Below are 23,087 nucleotides of genomic sequence, written 5' to 3' on the forward strand. Positions count from 1 at the left end.
AATTTTCACTTTTTTGTTAACATTTGTTTCCACACTGTTAATTTAGTACGTGCACCTGTATAAACTTGGTCTTTTTTTGGTGTAACATTCTGGTATATGGGCACATTAAGTCTCATGGAATTATATTACACCAATAATGGCGGACTGCACGATAACGTGCAGTGAATACACTTGACTTGAGCATTCCTAGTTCTCATCCTCTTTCTCTGTACATTTAGCATTCATTTGCTCAGAGGTTGATGCCCTTGCTGCTTCCAGAGCAGCTCTTGTTTTCTCCACTCTAGCAGCCCGCTTCTTCTCTTCTTCTGTCGGTATATTTTCACATTAAAACTGATTAAGTCAGTTTTTGTGTTGCAATTACTTAGTACATTTTTCCTTAATTTTTCACTTAAGTTGACACTGAAGTCTTCAACCTGCCTCAAAAATGATTTAAGATATGAAGAGGTAGGGGAAGTGACAGCGAAGGTAGTAGTGATGAGAATGGCGCCCGTATGCATATGCCGCATGACTGGCCTGCTGCCGAGAGTTGATTCTACAATAAAATAAAAAGAATAATAAAAATCATCACCCCGAAAGCAGATAGTAGAGATCATGTAGTATATGTGTACTAAATTTCAGGTCAATAGGTCAAACGGTTTGCAAGCTACAGGTGATTTAAAATCCCAGACAGACAAACGAACAGCCACGGTAGCATATTAAATATAAAGATTATATAGCCAAATATTTTGAAATGCTGAAAATGTTTGTTAAAATCTGTTTAAATTATTTTAATCATCATAATAAAAGTTACAACATTCAAACTGATAAATTAATATTATCTCTGTACTAAAAGACTGTTATTTTATTTTGTTTATTACTAAAATACAATGCCACCAATTTTGGGGGTGTTAAGTAATGGATATTTACTATGAGAATTTAGGGAGGGAATTGGTACAGACATCAGGGGCAAGGATGGAATTGACATTTTCCATGAATATTAAAATAACATCTGGCCTTTAACTGGCTATAATCATAAACTGAAGAAATTTGATAGGCTAGTTTGGTAGCTTGACTTTCAGGGTGTGAGTGGGCAGATTAAATAAAGGTAAGACCACAGAGACTAAGAGACTGAGTTATAAGATAAGTGATTACATATCTTATGTGTTAAGTAATGTTTTAGTGCCATAAATAATGTCATTATATGATATGGTTAAAACTGGTCTATTCAAGTTAGACAATGGACTTAATGTGATCATTGTGTGATATGTAACATATTTAATTTAAAACTGTTCCCCTTCTGCTCCCTTCTAAATGTCACACACCTTCACTTATATTGGTATGTATTAAAAACAAGAGAATTTTAACTTTTAATGCTTTTTTTCTACTGTCTAATAAACATTTAGTACATTTTAAGTTTTGTCTATTTTAGGACTATTCTGCTCAGTGTTATCTCTCTACTGAATGAGCCCAACACCTTCTCTCCTGCCAATGTTGATGCTTCAGTCATGTTCCGAAAATGGAGGGAGAGCAAAGGAAAGGACAAGGAATATGCAGAAATCATTAGGTATATTCTGTTTGAATACTGATATACCTCATGTTGATTAGTTGATAACATTTTAAACTTCAGAGGATATGCATGTTAAAGACTTAGCCTCTCTTGAAAAGATTTTTAGAATCATTGAAGCAAACCTTGTGTGGTCAAATAAAAGGAACAGGTTAAGAAAGATTCTCTAAATTAGGAGAGCCAAGCCTAATGTTATGTTTTACTGAGTTCCCATTACTGAGTTTGTGTGAATACATTGTAACAGAGTGCAGAAAGATCTTTACAGACAGGACTAAAAGGCTGTGAGCACTTCACAATCTAGATAGGGTGAAATGTTTGAGTGGTAGCAGCCCATTGAACCACTTACTCACAAGGTGTCCATAGTGTATTTTGAAGTTTTTTATGTTTGTTGCAATAAACCCAGAAGTCAATAAAAAGCGATAATGGTATTTTTACATACCCAAGTGTATCTTCTTTCAATTAAATTCTGTTTTCATGTTGGCTGCTCTTTTTCATTAGTAAAATATGCAAGTAACACATCTGTGTACCAAGGCGAGCAATGCATGAAAGCTGACTGAATCTGCTTTTATCAAAGATCCCAACTACTTCAATCCATATACAGTGAAAGACTCATTACTATTAGTTAACAGAGGTTCAGAGCATTCCAAAGATGTATAGCTGTCTAGGATTGGTCATTCATACTACATGTTACAACTGTGTCTATTAGGCAAGAAATAAATTGGGTGTATGACAGCTCATATTTAGATCCTATTATGCATAAGCTTCGGTGAGAGTGTATGGGGATTGTTTTTTTTTTGCTTTTTTGCAATTAAACTTGAATTTTGTAATAGGGAAATGTCTTCTTACCAAAAAATAAAAAATAAAATTATGGTTGAAGTCATAAAATGTTACAGAATACTAGTGATATGAAACATGCAGAGCTTGAGTCAGATTTTCATCACAGTTTTGACTCTATTGAGAATGATGTGTTTTTTGAAGGATATGACGCTATGATTGATTTGTAAGTACTGCTCATAGTATTACTTTGAAGTGTTGCGGTGCAGTTTTATAGTTCAAGCATTATGGGTTCAATTACTATACCCAGACACTTCTTGCTGCAGGTTCTCCCTATGTTAGTTTTCTGAGCATTGCTCTTTCAATTATTTCAACTTAGAATACTAACGTTTCTTAATGTACCAGTGAGTACTGTTACACTGTATCTGTTTCTGTTGAAGTTTCACTGAATCAAGTCACTCGCGTTGCAGGACTACAAGGAAATGAGGAGAAATAAAAGCCTTTTCAACTTCTGACTTGTTCATTGTATAATTCCCCCCTTACACCCCTTCCCCAACAAAGTGAAATAGTTTTTTTCCTGTTTCTAATCACACTTGCTTCAACCCCCTGCCCCCTTGCAGGAAAGAGTGTGATTACAAATGGATAATAAAATCAAAGACAGGCATTTGGAAGGCATGAAGTGAGCATGATTAGAAATGGGGTAAAAAAAATCTCCCGCACCTCTGTCAATTACTTCACTGGAGAGGACCAGATTATACCATGAACAAGTCTCACGTGCTTGCTACCCAACCCTGCAACCCAAAAATGGCTTAGAAACACTGATTTAGGTGTATGTGTGCGACTAGCTCTTGTGGTGTTTTCAGCCCTGTACACAGGGCTGCCAGCAAATGCATTGTCCCCACCCCTAAACCCAGTTTTGGAGAAAGCTTGTATGAAAATATATGTACCTGTATGTAGTTAGTTTATTCCAGACATGGATGAATATAAAAAGCAAAAATAAATATAAAACATACTATACTGTAGGGCAGCTGCAACAGAAGACAGGTTAAGATGTATGATTTGCAGCACAAAATCCTCAATATGTTGTACACAAGGCAAGGTTTTTCTATATCGTTAAACAAAAATTTTTTCAAAGACTAATATGAAAAATCATTTTGAAAGTAAAGGTTAGGATCCATATGTAATTATTTGCACTGCGTAACTGGTGTCAATGGTGATTCACTCTCTCTGACAGAGGCGGCAGCTGCCCAGAGACAGCAAGGTAACTGTTCCACGTGCATTTCCTCCCATCTGCAGTCACTCTGCTAGACAGTAAACCAATGGCAAAGTAACACAACTGTCCATAGACAGTATTTCAATCAGAAACAAGCACACTCTTAACTTGCCCTCTGTGAGATCAGCTGCAGGTCTGCCAGCTTTCTGCATGATGTGCTTGTTGTATGATGTTTACAACATTTAAAGCCAAGCTCTGAACTGTCCATTTGCTCTCTCTCCTGCCCGCTTTCCTCCAGACTATGTCTGCTCCAGCTGCTGCGTCCAAGCCACTGAGCCTGCTCACTGAAGAAGGCTTTGTGTTCTTTAAGTTTGAAGAAAGGAGCTTTAACCTGTGTGCTGTTGTGCTGAAGAAAAAAAACTATTTTGAATAAAGCCTTCACACTGTTCCTGCCTTCTCAGCAATGAAGCTACTCTTTCCTTGGAAACCTGGTCTCGTCTTCCTGTCTCTCATGCAACTCTGTGACCCAAGCTTGAATATATACTGTATATATATATATATATACCTCCAGGTCAGGCTTGAAAAGAGAAGAAGTAAAAAAAACAGACAGACGTAGTAAAGTCTCACAAAAGTTTTACTTGAACAATCAAGAAAAAGAATGCTGACTTTGTAAGCCCAAACACAAACTTCTAGCACCCCCTCCAACCCCTCTTCCTGTCCCGGGTCCCATGGGTCCCCCGCCCACCCTTACCGCATCAATCAATACCCCCACTGTCAATCTTCCGTGCTCTACTCCGCCCTCCCTCAATCGGACCTAACAGTCACTCAAAAAAAAGGCTTCAACCTGGCTGGGATGCTATAATATATGTAGATATACACACACATATACAGTACAGTCATATGAAAAAGTTTATCATTGGCTGATCTTTCAAAGTAGCAACTTCCTTTTAATATATGACATGCCTTATGGAAACAGTAATATTTCAGCAGTGACATTAAGTTTATTGGATTAGCAGAAGATATGCAATATGCACCATAACAAAATTAGACAGGTGCATGAATTTGGGCACCCCAACATTGATATTACATCAATACTTAGTTCAGCCTCCTTTTGCAAATATAAAAGCCTCTAGACGCCTCCTATAGCCTTTGATGAGTGTCTGGATTCTGGATGGAGGTATTTTTGACCATTCTTCCACACAAAATCTCTCCAGTTCAGTTAAATTTGATGGCTGCCAAGCATAGACAGCTTGCTTCAAACCATCCCATAGATTTATGATGATATTCAAGTCAGGGGACTGTGACGGCCATTCCAGAACATTGTACTTCTCCCTCTGCATGAATGCCTTTGTAGATTTCAAACTGTGTTTTGGGTCATTGTCTTGTTAGAATATCCATCCCCTGCATAACTTCAACTTTGTGACTGATGCTGGAACATTACCTTGAAGAATTTGTTGATATTGGGTTGAATTCATCCAACCCTTGACTTTAACAAGGGCCCCAGTCCCTGAACTAGCCACACAGCCCCACAGCATGATGGAACCTCCACTAAATTTGACAGTAGGTAGCAGGTGTTTTTCTTGGAATGCAGTGTTCTTCTTCCACCATGCAAAGCGCTTTTTGTTATGACCAAATAACTCAATTTTTGTCTCATCAGTCCAAAGCAATTTGTTCCAAAATGAATCTGGCTTGTCTAAATGAGCATTTGCATACAACAAGCAACTCTGTTTGTAGCGTGAGTGCAGAAAGGGCTTCTTTCTCATCACCCTGCCATACAGATGTTCTTTGTGCAAATTGCGCTGAATTATAGAACGATGTACAGATTCACCATCTGCAGCAAGATGTTCTTGCAGGTCTTTGGAGGTGATCTGTGGGTTGTCTGTAACCATTCTCACAAGCCTGCGCATATGCCGCTCCTGTATTTTTCTTGGCCAGCCAGACCTGTGTTTAACAGCAACCGTGCCTGTGGCCTTCCATTTCCTGATTACATATTCCTTACAGTTGAAACTGACAGTTTAAACCTCTGAGATAGCTTTTTGTAGCCTTCCCCTAAACCATGATATTGAACAATCTTTGTTTTCAGAACTTTAGAGAGTTGCTTTGAGGATCCCATGCTGTGACTCTTCAGAGGAGAGTCAAAGGGAAGCACAACTTGCAATTGATCACCTTAAATACCTTTTCTCATGATTGGACACACCTGTCTATGAAGTTCAAGGCTTAACGAGTTAATCCAACCAATTTGGTGTTGCATGTAATCAGTATTGAGCAGTTACATGCATTCAAATCAGCAAAATTACAAGGGGACCCAAATTTTTGCACTGCCGGTTTTTCACATTTGATTTAATTTCATACAACTAAATACTGTTTCACTAAAAATCTTTGTTCAGAAAACACCCCTGTACTCAGATGTTCATAGGAAATGAAAGACTGTTATCTTTTTTGTTGAAAGTAGAATAAATTATTATGCCGTTGAGAGGGGTTCCCAAACTTTTTCATATGACTGTATATATATAGGCCTACTGTATATATTCTAAAAAATAAAAAATATGAAATGGCAAATACAATGCTGGTTTTGAGATATTGTTTAGGTGTAAATGTTTACAAAAAAGGGAGACAATCTTTCCAAAAAAGAAGGCAGCTTGTGCCAAACAATATAACTTTGTAATGCTGTGGGATATGACATATAAACTTAGTACAATGACAGCTGACAAATTGGGGCACAAAAGAAAACTGATTCCATAAGATAAATAATATATTATTGGCCTTAAGGAAAAATGTGCATCATAACTGTCTTGGTTATGTACTATAAAATCCAGTTTTTTGGAAAGAAATCCCTGAAGCACCAAACTTTTTTCATATTTTATTTAGTTGATATTGGTGTAAACAAAGGTTTTTAATCATTTACTTTTTAAAGAAATTCAGGAGTGCTATACTGTGATGGGCTGGCGCCCTGCCCGGGGTTTGTTTCCTGCCTTGCGCCCTGTGTTGGCTGGGATTGGCTCCAGCAGACCTTCATAAACCCTGTAGTTAGGATATAGAAGGTTGGATAATGGATGGATGGAGTGCTATAATCACTACTGTTAAGTTATTTGCAGCTGCTTTATTGCATAGGCAGTATAATAGCTGTTCATGTTTGGGTATAGTACTAGGGTGTTGTTGTACCGTGTTAGCCATTATGAATGTAGTGTTTCGAGTTGCCTCGAAAGCTTGCATAATGTAATCTTCTCAGTTAGCCAATAAAAGGTGTCATTTTGCTTGACTACTCACTATGTTTGGGTATGTAAATTAGGTGCAATAATGCCAAAAACTCTTTAGTGCATAAGACGTTAAATCAGGAGGATTCAAAGAAGAGAGCTGAGACTTTAATAGGAAATTAACGCAGTTGTTAGTGTTTGCTTGTAAGGGACATCATCTCAATGATGATGAATAGTTTAATGGTGATTGCTGATTCTGTAATACTAACAATATTCAGGTTGGGAACAGTATAAGCCAACAACATCTTATTGCCAAGACATATCAGTTTTGGAGACATTTCCTGTCACCTTTAAAAATTAAAAAAATAAAATCCTTTGTCTCATTAAGCTCTTATAATGCAGCATTAGTATAGTTCTACTGAGAGGCATTTAGCTCCCAGATGTCAGCAGTAGTTGACAGGGGCAGACTGGAGATAAGCATATCCTAATTAATAAAATTATACATTCTGTAGTATCAGAGTAAGATTTTAGTGTTTAGCCAGTGGGACTCCTTTAGTTACCATAGGGTATTTAGCACATTGACCAGAAGCCTATTAATCAAGAAATGCCGAGTGACCTGCCAGCCCTGACCTAGGTAGAGATAACAATATGTAGTATTTTAAAATATTTTTTAATAATTATTATGCTAATGCTAGAGCAGTTTTACACTGAATTGCAACAAATTGGCCAGGCACAGTGCTCTCTCCAAAAAGCCATTTTTTTGAACAGTTTCTAACTTCAGTGGAGAGGCAGGTGGGTTTAAAACAAATGCTTGTTTTTCAGGGTGGGGGCTAAACCTCGATTATTGCAGGTTGCCCACAAATTTTGTACTGCTCCAGTTTAGAACAGTGTCACTAGCCGGTCAAGACTATGTGAATTACATCAACCTCCTTGCTTTTCCATGTAAGCAAATTTCACACACATCAAAATTAACACTTTCCTTTAAATCTGGAATCAACTGGATTTTGCCAAAAGGGACAGGACTGTGAAATTGGTGGAAGTCGGTGGTGTAGTACCCAGTTCAGCCTAATAAATAGGAGATGTTAAGCAGAACAGGAAGGATACTTTAGGAGTGATTCAAAACTGTAGTTAAACAAGCTTGAGTTAATCTGAGATTGTTAAACTAGTTTAAAGGACAAAACAAAACTCAAGAGTCACAAAACTGATGCTTGTCATAACCAAAAAAGAATTTCTTTTTAATAGACTACTCAATAATTATTTCTTCTTTATTAACAATTTTCCTTTTGTTTTCAAACTTCAAATACCAGTTGACAATCCAATCTTAAATAGCTAGCCTCCGATTAAGTCACATGAAGTACAGATGATTGCGTTGCTCTGAGTGCTGGATGGACTCTAGCTAGATAAGCTGTCCCAGCATGCCCACTTCTTCCTTCTATTTTACTCACATATTCCTCAGAAGAATTAAATTACTATATCACATTTAACTCATGTCCTTTGAATCAGTGATACTGTCTCACTGTGAGTTTGGTAGCCTGAGAATTCAGCTTGAGACAAGTTTTTTTCCGATGATGTTGTCTCAAACAAGACTGCAACTTTATGGCTTGGTTTTAGAGAAGACCTTTCTCCAGTTAACCAGGATATTAGTGAGGTTAAGCAAAAATGCTTGAAATGAGTTTAGTGCCTTGATAAATAAGGTGATTTCTCATGACAATAAAATACATTCACAGGAATGTCAGGTTGTATCTCTCACCTCCAAATTAACTGAGCCAGAAGACCAGAACCAGATAAATAATATCATATTATTAGCCTTGTGGAAAATGTTGATGACTTTGATGTCATCAAGCTTCTGATAACACTTTGGCCTGACCTTTGTTATTTTGTACTCAAAACTGTACATTGGCAAGGGATTTACTAACTAGCTTGGAGTTCCTCTCATCCGAGGCCCCACATTTTGAAATTTTTGAATTACACAGATTTCCAGATGGTTTTGAGAGATGTATTGAAATCCCCTAATCTGATGTTTGAGGGCCAGGAAATACAGTATATTTTTAAGGTTATAAGGTATTCTGGCAATAAAGCCAACTTGTAGACATAACTCTGTAGCCATTTCTTGTGTATGCAGCCAATCAATCTCAGGTTGTCCCATGAATCAGACCTTTTGATGATCCAGAATCAGTAACTAGAACTATTGACAACTTGTTCAGTAGTTGCATGCTTCAGGTTGTTGCTCTTCTAGTGAGTGGAAGTTCCTTGTTCTGTCCTTTACTTTGCACTGCCTTGAAGGGCAATGAGGATCACTAGTGAATTGTATTTTAAATGATCTGGCCACTAATGCCACTTGGAGCTTTCTCCCTTCATTTAGTCATCTTTTTTATGGTTAGTGACTTTTCATTCTATCCTTCTGAGGATAAACATGGCTCCCATATCTGTTTTTTGATTGCTTGAAGTTCAGGTGCTGCATTTTTACTACTGCTCCCCTACAGCAAATACAATTGGCTGCTTTTTTCTATTTGATATCTGTTTCCATATTTTGCCATCTCCAGCTCTAACCACCTTTGACATGCTTCTAGGCCATCTGCTTTCTGGGGAAGCAGTGCAGTGGTGTGGGATGTGTTTGATACACTTGCACAGTTTAAGAAGTACATTGCTGTAAAGGGATTTCAGCCTTCAGGTGCATGTGAGTTGTCTATGGGTAGAGGATGGGGAAGTTGGTATGAAAATGGTTCACTTAGTTTTTAATGTTTCATTGTGCTTTTTACATAGGTCTTTGGAAGAGGGAATCTAATTTTTCCTGGGGCTGATGAGATGTGGTGGGTTTGGTGCCTTTGAATGCCTTTATTTATCTATTGTTTGTATGGCATTCTATAAAGTGGGGGACTGACAGTCTGGGGTCACCATTTTATAATATTCATTCTGCTAGAATAATTCTGAAAACACTTTGCTTCAGTCTCTTTCTTATTACTTCTATGACTAACCTTAATATAATATCTTTGAAAGTCTGTGGTCTTAGATCAAACACCAAGAGGGTCAGCATGCTTAATTATTTGTAGTGTAGAGGAACGATGTGGCCTTATTACAGGAGAATACATTGTGAGCTAATTACACGCACATAGACTCTGTAATAAGCATACTCTATTGTTGCATCAGCCTTGGCCAACTCTCATAAATAAATCATGGTAAATCCTAATTTTCTGCAGACTACATGCTACAATTTTTGGAGTGATTTCTTTTAAGCATGGCTGGTTCTACAGTCTATTACATTAGCCAGCCCATAAGAAAACTGTGTTCTGTTTTATATATCCTTTTACTATTAATTAGATTTATCTGAGCTGCTGACCTGTCTGGACCAAGATGTAGTACAGTGCCAAGATAGAAATGATCAGCTATGGAAGGAACATCTTTGTTGGAAACTGCGCACCAGTGTAAGTTAATTTGGACCAGTGGCTGTGCATTCCACATCATGCAAGTGAATACAGACTGTGCATTTGTGTGTTTCTCCAGCCAAATCACCTCCCCCCCCTTACCAGAGCATCTCCTAAATTGGGGGATCCCATATGTCAACAGACATAATCATTTCTGCAGAACAGGCAGATGTATTTCTGTAGGTTGCTGCTATGGAGGAGGAAGAGCTGATTGGAGTGATTAATGCCTCACTGAAGGGATCTGAAAATGATTGTGATAGGCAAGCAAGCAGACCATGGGGTTGTGCATGGGGTTGGTGTGTAGATGCAGTGGTGGATACAGGTAGCCATTTAACTATGATACAGAAAGTAAAATTACTGGTCAGGTTCACCCAATAAATTTACCATGCTGAATGGCAAAAAGCGCAGAGTCCTGAGTAGTCTCACTGAGAGCTAAAACGTTTCCTAGAGGACACACACCTTTGTCACGGCCATTTCATAGAAATGGATGGACAACTTCAGAGAATGTCTTTTGTCTGGGGGTGGGGAGCATTCCTTTTTGGCAAGGGCACATGAAGAACTTCACATGGTTTACCTGGGCTTACACTGCAGAATTTGAAACATCTGAAACCACAGAAACAACTTTTACAGTCATGTGAAAAAGAAAGTACACCCCGTGAAATGTTTTTACTTTTTTTACCAATATTTGATCATTTAAACAATACCTGTAGATAAGGGTGATATAACAAACATCATGGCACATTTACATTTTGTATTTTGTAAAACATGCACATTTTGCATGTGAAAAAAATAAGAACACCCCTACATTTATCACTGTCTCAAATGCATGAAATTTGAATCAGCTGCAAATAATTGGAAAATATAATTAGAGAGGATCCTTATTAAAACTTAAGACATTTAGTTTGGTTTCATGTTTGTTTTTCAAGTGTGTGTTATCAAGATGCCAAGATCAAAAGAACTCTTTGTCCTTCAGAAAGGAGGTTATGGAATCCTATTAGTATGGGAAGATATTTAAATAGATTTCCAAACAATTGGAACTCAACCATTTCACTGTTCAGCAGGTCACCTACTAGTGGAGAAGGTTTAAACAATTGAAAACCAACTAAAGCTAAGCTAATTCAGCCTGAGAGCTAAAGGCAAGATGGTGAAAAGGTGTCTGACCACCACAGAATTTCATCATGAGACCTACAGGTAGCTCTTGCCACTATTGATGTCAAAGTGCATGAGTTTACCATTAGAGAGAGGCTTCACAAATTAGATGAATGTGTGAGGCGTGCCAGGAGGAAACCTCTGCTGTCCATTAGGATAATATCATTGAAAGATTAACATTTGCCCATGAACACGTAGGCAAAGACCAGGACATCTGGAAAAATGTGCTCTGGATAGACAAGGAAAAGACTGAGTTATTTTGCCACAGTACCAGAAAAGAATATTGTCGAAAACCAAAGAGAACATTTGTCCAGAAGAACCTGATACCAGCTGTAATTTATGGAGGTGGAAATATTATGGTATGGAGCTACTTTGGTGCATCGGGGTCTGGGCAGCTCACCATCATAGGCTTGAGGATAATGTGGGGCCATCTGCCAGAAGACTGAAGGTCAACCAAAAGTGGACTTTGCAACCTGGAGGAAACCCACGCAGACATGGGGAGAACATAGAAACTCCACACAAGGAGGACCCGGGAAGTGAACCCAGCGCAGCAGCGCCACCGTGTCACCCCTAACAGTAAATCCACCAAGGAACTGCTGAAAAGAAAGAAACAGGTGGGTTTTGGCATAGCTAAGCCAAAGCCAGGGCCTGAACCCAATTGAAATGCTGTGGGTGGGGGTTTGAATTGGACTTGTCAGGCAAGACACCTCTCAAATGTTACAAAGCTAAAAGAATTCTGCAGAGGTGTGTGTGTTGGGGGATCTTTCTACCAGTCAATATCAGCAATGTCAGAAACTGGTAAACAGTTATAGGAAATGTCTACTCCAGGTTGCTTCTGTCAAAGGTGGCAATACCAGCTATTAGAGCAATGGGTGTACTTACTTTTTCCAAAGACAGAATTGGCATAGCTGTTCATTTTTGCATTGAATAAATTATTGTAAAGTTAAACTGTCATTGTTTCATTACATTCATCAAAAGATGCAACTTAAATAAAAATTAAATCTTGATATGTTCACATATGTTAAAAAAGTAAAAAAAAAACATTTCTTGGGCTGTACTTAGTTTTCCACATGACTGTATGTCAGATCAGCTGGATGATGTTAAAAATTCGCTTCATCAATGCCCAAGTGTATGGAAAGAAATGTTGGGAGAGATGCTGGTTGTCACCCATAATAGCCACACTGTGGAAGAGGTTCTAAAAGTGAAAATGTGTGACCCACAAAAAAATCTAGATGCATAAATCCGTGCATACACCAAGTTCCAAGCACTTCCCCTTTACAAATTCTAACGAACTTGAAATTTAATGAACATTCACATGCCTACAGCCTCATCCTGATTCCTCCCTGAATCTCACATATTTTAATATGCAACTCATTATAAATATCACCTTCAGTTCAGTGTTTGGTTAAAAAACAATGGAAAAGGCATGTGAAAAAAGAAGAATTTAAACGAATGTGAAGTGAAGGCAAGGAAAAACGTACTATTTATTGGCTTATGCAGTGGTATAAGAAACAAAAGCGTGGTGGAGACACTCAAAAGTTCAAGTTCAGAAAGTCGCACAGTTGCCGAAAGAAAAAAGAAGTGCCAGATATCACAGTCTACATGAAAAGCAAGCCACAGCCCACCATCTGTTTATTCTGTTTCAGGCAATATTACAAAAGCTGATTCCCATTCAATTCTCATGTGGTGACAGTGCTGCTGTGCCGAGCCCATCTTCGGGCGCTGGCTGCACACACACCTCTGCCTCGGAAACCACTGGGATCCATCTGGCTGTGTTCTGACGGATGCTATTCTGGAGTCACAAAATGCAATACTGGATACTGTAAGAAATGTGGTCAATGAACTAAGGAATATAAGGGCTATACTATGTAATATTGACCACAAACTAAATGAAATGATTAAAAAATAAATGCTGAATCTGATTACCTGTCTTTACATTCAGCTAATTACATTTAAATGAAGTTTTAATGCTGTCCGACTTGGCTGATCATTTGGTAAGTCAGAGTCCAGTTCATAGCGCATCTGTTCAGGTACATGCTTACACACTGCAACACACTTTCTGTGCACTATAGAGCAGCACATTAATAGAATGGAAGTGCTTTCTATTTACATAAGCAAATTCATTCTCTGAAGGCGCCTTCATAGCATAACAACGGCACCGAGTACCACAACAGATCAATTCTCTGCTCTTTACTTTGAGGTGACTCGCTATCCATGAAAGGACTACTTACCTTTTGCCGTAGTAGTTGGAAAAAGCACCTGCGATTATATGGAGTTTTTATAGGTTTTCCATCTACTGTATATATGATGTAATGCTGACTCGTTCTTTATGTGATTCATCCCTGGCTGATGTAACTTGTCCAGCTCCTTTGTAATAGCTATGTGCGTGCAGTTGACCACTCCGATTACATTTGGAAAACTGGATGTTGCTGTGAATTGCACTTTTATGTTTTCTAGTTCAACCACAGTGTAATGAAATCTTATCTATCTGGATGATAAGCAGATAATACTATCCTACACAGCTGGCATGGCGTGACTCAGTGATCTTTGTAAAATATCCAGTGATCAGCAAGTTCATGTTGAAAAGCTTCTGTGCCTAAAAACCTGAGAGTGGGTAGAACTTGCAAAGATGCAGGTAGAGCACAATTCCTCAAAGTCTGCTTTTGTAAAGTTGGCGCCAGTTTAGCACACAGCTCCAAGAGGAAAGCTCTTGGAAATCGAAATCAACTTAAAAGACAGATATCACCAACTCTAAATACGTGCTCTCTTCTAATTCTTCCATTTGCAATATCTTCTAACAGCACTAAAGCAGCCATGGTAGTTGGAATACTTTGGCCATTATGTGCACCATTATATTGTTACAGAATGATTACAATTTTCTTCTTCTTCTTTCTTTCAGCTGCTCCTGTTAGGGATTGCCACAGTGGATCATCTTCTTCCATATCGTTCTGTCTTCTGCATCTTGCTCTGTTACACCAACCACCTGAATGTCCTCTCTCACCACATCCATAAACCTTCTCTTAGGCCTTCTTCTTTTCCTCTTGCCTGGCAGCTCTATCGTTAACATCCTTTTCCCAATATATCCAGCATCTCTCCTCTGCACATGTCCAAACCAACGCAATCTCGCCTCTCTGACTTTGTCTCTCAACCATCCAACTTGAGCTGACCCTCTAATGTGCTAATTTCTAATCCTGTCTGTCCTCTTCACACCCAATGTAAATCTTAACATCTTTAACTCTGTCTCCTGCTTTCTGGTCAGTGCCACCATCTCCAACCCATATAACATAGCTGGTCTCACTACTGTCCTGTAGACCTTCCCTTTCACTCTTGCTGATACCCGTCTGTTACAAATCACTCTTGACACTCTTCTCCTCCCGTTCCACCCTGCTTGCACTCTTTTTCACCTCTCTTCCAATCCCCATTGCTCTGAATTATTGATCCCAAGTATTTAAACTCATCCACCTTCACCAACGCTACTCCCTGCATCCTCACCATTCCTCTGACCTCCCTCTCATTCACACACATGTATTCGGTCTTGTTCTTACTGACCTTCATTCCTCTCCTCTCCAGAGCATATATCCACCTCTCCAGGGTCTCCTCAACCTGCTCCCTACTATCGCTACAGATACAATGTCATCAGGAAACATCATAGTCCACAGGGACTCCTGTCTAATCTCGTCTGTCAACCTGTCCATCACCATTGCAAATAAGAAATGGCTCAGAGCCGATCCCTGATGTAATCCCACCTCCATGATGAATGCAGCCGTCATTCCTACTGCAGTTCTCACCACTGTTACTCTTCCCTCGTACATATCCTGTACAGCTCTTACATACTTCTCTGCCACTCCCAATTTCCTCATACAATGCCACAACTCCTCTTGAGGATCCCTGTCATATGCTTTCTCCAGGTCCACAAAAACGCAATGCAACTCCTTCCGGGTTTCTCTAAACTTCTCCGTCAACACCTTCAGAGCAAACATTGCATCTGTGGTGCTCTTTCCTGGCATGAAACCATACTGCTGCTCACTAATCATCACCTCCCTTTTTAACCTAGCTTCCACTACTCTTTCCCATAACTTCATGCTGTGGCTCATCAACTTTATCCCCCTGTAGTTACTACAGCTCTGCACATCCCCCTTATTCTTAAAAATCGGTACCAGTACACTTCTTCTCCACTCCACAGGCATCCTCTCACTTTCCAAGATTCCATTAAACAATCTGGTTAAAAACTCCACTGCCATCTCTCCTAAACACCTCCAAACTTCCACAGGTATATCATCTGGACCAGCATCTTTTCCATTCTTCATCTTTTTCATAGCTGTCCTTACTTCCTTAATAATGCTTTTCTTTGCATTTATATAGCGCTTTTTTCACTACTCAAAGCGCTCAGCAATTGCAGGTTAAGGGCCTTGCTCAAGGGCCCAACAGAGCAGAGTCCCTATTGGCATTTAAGGGATTTGAACCGGCAACCTTCCGATTACCAGTGCAGATCCCTAGCCTCAGAGCCAACACTCCGCCATTCCTTCTTGCTAATCCGTTGCACTTCCTCTTTCACTATCTCCACATCATCCAACCTTCTCTCTCTCTCATTCTCTTCATTCATCAGCCTCTCAAAGTACTCTTTCCATCTGCTCAACATACTCCCCTCGCTTGTATGTTTCCATCTTTATCCTTTATCACCCTAACCTGCTGCACATCTTTCCCAGCTTGGTCCCTCTGTCTAGCCAATTGGTACAGGTCCTTTACTCCCTCCTTAGTGTCCAGCCTCTCATACAACTCATCATACAAATTTTCTTTAGCCTTTGCCACCTCTCTCTTCACCTTGTACCTTATCTCCTTGTACTCTTGTCTACATTCTGCATCTCTCTGACTATCCCACTTCTTCTTTGCTATCCTCTTCCTCTGTATACTCTCCTGTACTTCCCCATTCCACCACCAGGTTTCCTTTTCCTCCTTCCTCTGTCCAGATGTCATGCCAAGCACCCTTCTTGCTGTCACTCTTACTACTTCTGCTGCAGTTGCCCAGCTGTCTGTCAACTCTTCACTGCCACCCAGTGCCTATCTTACCTCCTCCCTGACCTCAACCTTTGCTCTGCCCTCCCTCTCCTTCTCTTCTTCTTGATCTCTAACGTCATCCTACAGACCACCATCCTATGCTGCCTAATTACACTTTCCCCTGCCACCACTTTGCACTCTTTAATTTCCATCAGATTGACTCTTCTGCATAGGATACCATCTACCTGTGTGCATCTTCCTCAACTCTTGTACGTCACCCCATGTTCCTCCCTCTTCTTAAAATACGTATTCACCACAGCCATGTCCATCCTTTTGGAAAAATCCACTATCATCTGACCTTCTTCATTCCTCTCCTTGACACCATACCTACCTATCATCTCCTCATCCCCCTGTTCCCTTCACGAACATGTCCAGTGAAATCCGCTCCAATCACCACTTTCTGTCCCTTGGGTACACTGTCTATCACCTCATCCAACTCACTCCAGAAATCTTTCTCATCCATTGCACACCCGACTTGCGGGGCATATGCACTAACAACATTCATCATCACACCTCCAATTTCCAAGTTCATAATCATTACTCTGTCTGACACTCTTTTCACCTCCAAAACACTCTTGATATACTGCTTCTTTAGAATAATCCCTACCCCATTTCTCCTCCCATCCACACCATGATAGAACAATTTGAATCCACCTCTGATCCACCTGGCCTTACTCCCCTTCCATTTAGTCTCTTGTACGCACAGTGTATCAAACTTCCTTCTCTCCATCATATCAGCTAACTCTCTTCCCTTACCAGTCATACTGCCAACATTCAAAGTTGCTACCCTCAGTTCCACTCTCTTTACCTTCATTCTGTCCTTCTGCCTCCGGACACGTCTCTTCTTCTCCTTCTTTGGCCAACAGTAGCCCTATTACCGCCAGCACCCTGTTGGCTAACAGTACTGGTGGCGGCCGTTGTTAACCCGGGCCTCGATCAATCTGGTATGGAAATTTGTATCATTGTCTGCATGTTCATCTGGCAAAATTTTACACCGGATGACCTTCCTGACGTAACCCTCCCCGTTTATTTGGGCTTGGGACTGGCACTAAGAAACGCACTGATTTCTGCATCCCCTGTGGCTGGGTTACAGAATGATTACAATCAAGTGAATTTAATTTGTAAACGATATGCAATTAATTTCGGTACATTTGATAAAACCTGCATCATAGATACTGCATGAATCTGAAATGTGCGTTCGAAATGGTGGACTGTTGTGAAAATGTGTGTTACTGTGGTGAAAATGTGCGTGGCTTTATGCACCAAGTTTAGTTTTTATACATCTTGAAGTGAGCATGGAAACAGGTGTATGCAACATTTTTGTGCGTACGCACCATTTATACACAAGGCCCCAGATCTTCACCAATACCTCCAGAATTTGGACCTAATCTTCGAGTGACCGCAGTGGGCCCGGTTGACACATTGTGAGCTCAGTCAACACTGAATTTGAAGAAGAGTCACCTCACTCAACCCCAGATCTACTTTTTAAGGCTTGTGATATTGAACAAGAGGGTTGAAGATGACCCTGGGACTACCTCCACTATTCAAGAGTATCCCTCACCTCATCCATCCATCCATCCTCTTCCGCTTATCCGAGATCGAGTTGCAGGGGCAGCAGCTTGAGCAGAGATACCCAGACTTCCCTCTCCTCGGCCACTTCTTCTAGCTCTTCCGGGGGAATCCCAAGGTGGTCCCAGGCCAGCCGAGAGACATAGTCCCTCCAGCGTGTCCTGGGTCTTCCCCAGGGCTTCCTCCCGGTTAGACGTGCCCGGAACATTTTACCAGGGAGGCGTCCAGGAGGCACCCTGATCAGATGCCCGAGCCACCTCATCTGACTCCTCTCGATGCGATGGAGCAGCACCTCTACTCTGAGCCCCTCCTGGATGACTGAGCTTCTCACCCTAGCTTTAAGGGAAAGCCCAGACACCCTGAGGAGGAAACTCATTTCAGCCACTTGTATTCACGATCTCGTTCTTTCGGTCACTACCCATAGCTCATGAGTATAGGTGAGGGTAGGAACGTAGATCGACTGGTAAATTGAGAGCTTTGCCTTACGGCTCAGCTCCTTTTTCACCACCACAGACCAATGCAGAGCCTGCATCACTGCGGACACCGCACCAATCCGACTGTCGATCTCACGCTCCATTCTTCTCTCACCCATGAACAAGACCCCGAGATACTTGAACTCCTCCACTTGGGGCATGATCTCACTCCCAACCCTGTGGGCACACCACCCTTTTCCGGCTGAGGACCATGGGTCTCGGATTTGGAGGTGCTGATTCCCATCCCAGCCACTTCACACTCGGCTGCAAACCGATCCAGAGAGAGCTGAAGATCACAGCCTGATGAAGCAAACAGGACAACATCATCTGCAAAAAGCAGTGACCGAATCCTGAGTCCACCAAACTGGACCCCCTCAGCGCCCTGGCTGCGCCTAGAAATTCTGTCCATAAAAGTTATGAACAGAATCTGTGACAAAGGGCAGCCCTGGCGGAGTCCAACTCTCACTGGAAACGGGTTTGACTTACTGCCGGCAATGTGGACCAAGCTCTGACACTGGTTGTACAGGGACCGAACAGCTCTTATCAGGGGGTCCAGTACCCCATACTCTCGGAGTACCCCCCACAGGATTCCCTGAGGGACAAATCCACAAAACACATGTAGACTGGTTGGGCAAACTCCCATGCACCGTCCAGGAACCTGCTAAGGGTGTAGAGCTGGTCCACTGTACCACAACCAGGACAAAAACTACACTGTTCCTCCTGAATCCGAAGTTCACCTATCCGACGGACCCTCCTCTCCAGGACCCCCAAATAGACTTTTCCAGGGAGGCTGAGAAGTGTGATCCCTCTGTAGTTGGAACACACCCTCCGGTCCCCCTTCTTTAATCGAAGTCCAGAGGCACTGTCCCCGATGTCCATATGATGTTGCAGAGGCGTGTCAACCAAGACAGTCCTACAACATCCAGAGCCTTGAGGAACTCCGGGCATATCTCATTCACCCCCGGGTCCCTGCCACCAAAGAGTTTTTTGACCACCTTGGAGACCTCAGTCCCACAGATGGGGGAGCCCACCTCCCTGTTCCCAGGTTCTGCTTCCTCATTGGAAGGCATGTTAGTGGGATTGAGGAGGTCTTCGAAGTACTCCCCCCACTGACCCACAACGTCCTGAGTTGAGGTCAACAGCGCACCATCCCCACCATATACAGTGTTGACACTACACTGCTTCTCCCTCCTGAGATGCAGGATGGTGGACCAGAATCTCCTTGAAGCTGGCCGAAAGTCGTTCTCCATGGCTTCCCCAAACTCCTCCCATGCCCGAGTTTTTGCCTCAGCAACCACCAAAGCCGCATTCCGCTTGGTTTGCCGGTACCTATTAGCTGCCTCCAGAGTCCCACAGGACAAAAGGGTCCTGTAGGACTTCTTCTTCAGCTTGACGGCATCCCTCACCGCCGGTGTCCACCAACGTGTTCGGGGATTGCCGCCACGACAGGCACCGACCACCTTACGGTCACAGCTCTGGTCAGCCGCCTCAACAATAGAGGCACAGAACATGCCGCATTTGGACTCAATGTCCCCCATCTCCCTTGGGACGTTGTCAAAGTTTTGCCGGAGGTGGGAGTTGAAGCTGCTTCTGACAGGAGAGTCTGCCAGACGTTCCCAGCAGACCCTCACAACATGTTTGGGCCTACCAGGCCTGATCGGCATCCTCCCCCACCATCGAAGCCTACTCACTACCAGGTGGTGATCAGTTGACAGCTCCGCCCCTCTCTTCACCTGAGTGTCCAAGACATGTGGGACACGACCACAAAGTCGATCATTGAACTGAGGCATAGGGTGTCCTGGTGCCAAATGCACATATGAACACCCCTATGTTTGAACATGGTGTTCGTTATGGACAATCCGTGACGAGCACGGAAGTCCAATAACAAAACACAGCTCGGGTTCAGATCGGGGGGGCCATTCTTCCCAATCACTCCCTTCCAGGTCTCACTGTCATTGCCCACGTGAGCATTGAAGTCTCCCAGCAGTACGAGGGAGTCCCCAGAAGGTATGCCCTCTAGCACCCCCTCCAGGGACTCCAAAACGGGTGGGTACTCCAAACTGCTGTTCGGCGTATATGCACAAACAACATTTAGGACCCGTCCCCACACCTGAATGCGGAGGGAGGCTACCCTCTTGTCCACCGGAGTAAACCTCAATGAACAGGCTGCAAGTCGGGGGGCAAAAAGTTTGCCCACACCCCCTCGGCGCCTCTCACCGGGGGCAACTCCAGAGTGGTAGAGAGTCCAGCCCCTCTCAAGGAGATTGGTTCCTGAGTCCACGCTGTGCGTTGAGATGAGACCGACTATATCTAGCCGGAACCTTTCAACCTTGCGCACTAGCTCAGGCTCCCTCCCCTTCAGAGAGGTGACATTCCATGTCCCAAGAGCCAGCTTCTGTAGCCGAGGATCGGACCGCCAAGGTCCCCGCCTTCGGCCACCACCCAACTCACACTGCACCCGACCTCCTTGGCCCCTCCCATAGGTGGTGAGCCCATGGGAAGGGGGACCCACGTTGCTTCTTTGGGGCTGTGCCCGGCCGAGCCCCATGGGTGCAGGCCCGGCCACCAGGCGCTCAACATTGAGCCCCACCTCCAGGCCTGGCTCCAGAGGGGGGCCCCGGTGACCCGCGTCCGGGCGAGGGAAAACACCGTCCAAATTTTTTATTCTTCATAGGAGGTTTGTTGAACCGCTCTTTGTCTCATCCCTCACCTTCAGACCTAAAACATTTGCAAATTTTTCTTGGGATTAGCCAACATTGCTACCACTCTTGAACAACTAAGGAAAAGGGATTGTTTTTGTGGAAATAGACTACTGAGTGCCAGGAAGCTATCAACCAGCTTAAAACAGTATTGTAATCTTCACCAATCCTGGCTCAACCTGATCTTCAAGTCCACACTTATGCCAGCAATGTAGTGCTCAGACCAGCATTCACTCAAAACAAACATGGCATTAAGAAGGTGATCACCTATGCATCTAGAAGTCATGTTAGAATTTTTTTTTGCAAAAAGCTGCAATCTGTTAGTGATCCTGCATATGACCAGTAGGCTGTAAAGGATGCCAGTTGTGACATCATGACAGCATTTGATTCAAATCAGGAGCATTTGTGTAGATTTAAAACAAATGAACAACATAATTCAGCTTTAGAGGAATTGCTGATCCATGTCATAGATCCTGATTGCAAACTGCAGTTTCCCATGATTAGAACTGAATTAATCTGTTGAGCTGTTTCTGAGAGATGAGTTTGAGATTCATCATACTCGCATAAAGTACTCTATGTCCAATGCAATGCCTTGTTATTCATTGCCATTGAAATTATGTAGATGTGATTCCTTTCTGTCAACTGCTTCTATGAGTTCTAGTTTGATATTTTTCTTAAATGTTAACATTCTTCTGCTGAATTCTATTTGTTTTTTGAGTACCTATCCCTTTACACACTGCCTTCTGAGGATAAAGACATGTTAATTTGTCAATTTTGTTGTCAAAACTGAAAGAAACCCTTGATTCAATTAATTTGTGGTGCTCTGGTGGCTTGCCCCCAGAGGTAACTTTGGCATTTTGGAAAGAGCTGGATCTCTGTTATTTAGAAATGTTAAACTACTCCATTTCCACCTGCAAATTGAATCCTACAATTAATTTAACCCTGACTACCTTAGCTTTTAAAACATATTAAGGATTCAGAAGATTTTTCCAGCTATTGTTCCATTTCATTGATGAATTCTGACACAAACGTTTTAGTAAAACGTCTTGCAAAATAACTGCAATCAGTCATTCACAAGCTCATCCACGCTGCTCAGTCAAACTTCCTTTCCCTTTGTCACACTGTTTTTCATATTTGTTGCCTCTGTTATTTAAACATTGCATTCTTCACCTGTGACTGTTATTCTCACCAATTCAAGCATACTTCATCCCATTCAGATTTTTAAAGGGACAAGACAGGGGTGCCCACTCTTTCTTATTGCTTTTAAAGTGGCACTGGAATCTCTTGCCATTGCCCTTCATTTCTACAAGCTAATCAAGCTGTAGAAGCTGATTGTTTATAGGTTCTCTCCTAAAATATTATATGCAGACAACATCCTATTATACTTACGTAATGCTCCTTCTGATCTTCCCCATATGCTTAATGTATTTCAGTTTTTTGAGAATGTGTCAGGATATAAAATCAACTGGACAAAACATGCCCTTGTATCATTAAACATTCCCTGTAGTCAATGATAATTGCCTATGCCAGTTCTTGTGAATGGCTTTCTTAAATATTTTATTGACATCTTCCCATCATTGCAACATACTGTAATTTCTGACTATTGATAAATCTTTAATTGAGTTAAAAAAATCACCTTTTACATACTTGTGTCTTCTGCTGTCTTTACACACCAGGCTGGCCATTGTTAAAATGAATATATTCCCTTTATTTAACTTTATAAATTTTATGCTACCACTGTCTCCACCTAATAAATATTGGTTAGAGGTTAGAACCCTCATTTATAAAATCTTATGGAATAAAATGAGATCCTCAGTCAAGTATTCAACCCTAATTCATGACTGATTTTATTCTTTTTCCAGATTTTTAAATTGTATCCTAGCTTTTGTCCTGTGCACAATTTGGAGCTGCTTGATCCCTCCTGTTAATCACCCTTTCTAGATTGCATCAAATCTAAAATTGCTGCCTCAAGATTCCTCTCTTTGCTCCATTTCTT

General features: G+C 41.6%; 1 protein-coding gene across 2 annotated transcripts in view; it reads left to right on the forward strand.

Moving 5' to 3' along the window:
- The window catches only part of LOC114654540 (ubiquitin-conjugating enzyme E2 R2), a 189,009-nt gene that overhangs the window by 162,031 nt on the left and 3,891 nt on the right, over positions 1-23,087 (forward strand). Inside the window, exon 4 of one of the 2 annotated variants that reach the window (XM_028805153.2) lies at positions 1,409-1,543. The exons of the other annotated variant lie outside the window; for it this stretch is intronic. Within the exon in view, the coding sequence (XP_028660986.2) occupies positions 1,409-1,543 (135 nt within the window). The remainder of the gene's footprint in view (positions 1-1,408; positions 1,544-23,087) is intronic. 2 annotated transcript variants of the gene reach the window in all.

This window comes from Erpetoichthys calabaricus, chromosome 7, assembly GCF_900747795.2.
Source record: "Erpetoichthys calabaricus chromosome 7, fErpCal1.3, whole genome shotgun sequence".
NCBI classification, from domain to species: domain Eukaryota; kingdom Metazoa; phylum Chordata; class Cladistia; order Polypteriformes; family Polypteridae; genus Erpetoichthys; species Erpetoichthys calabaricus.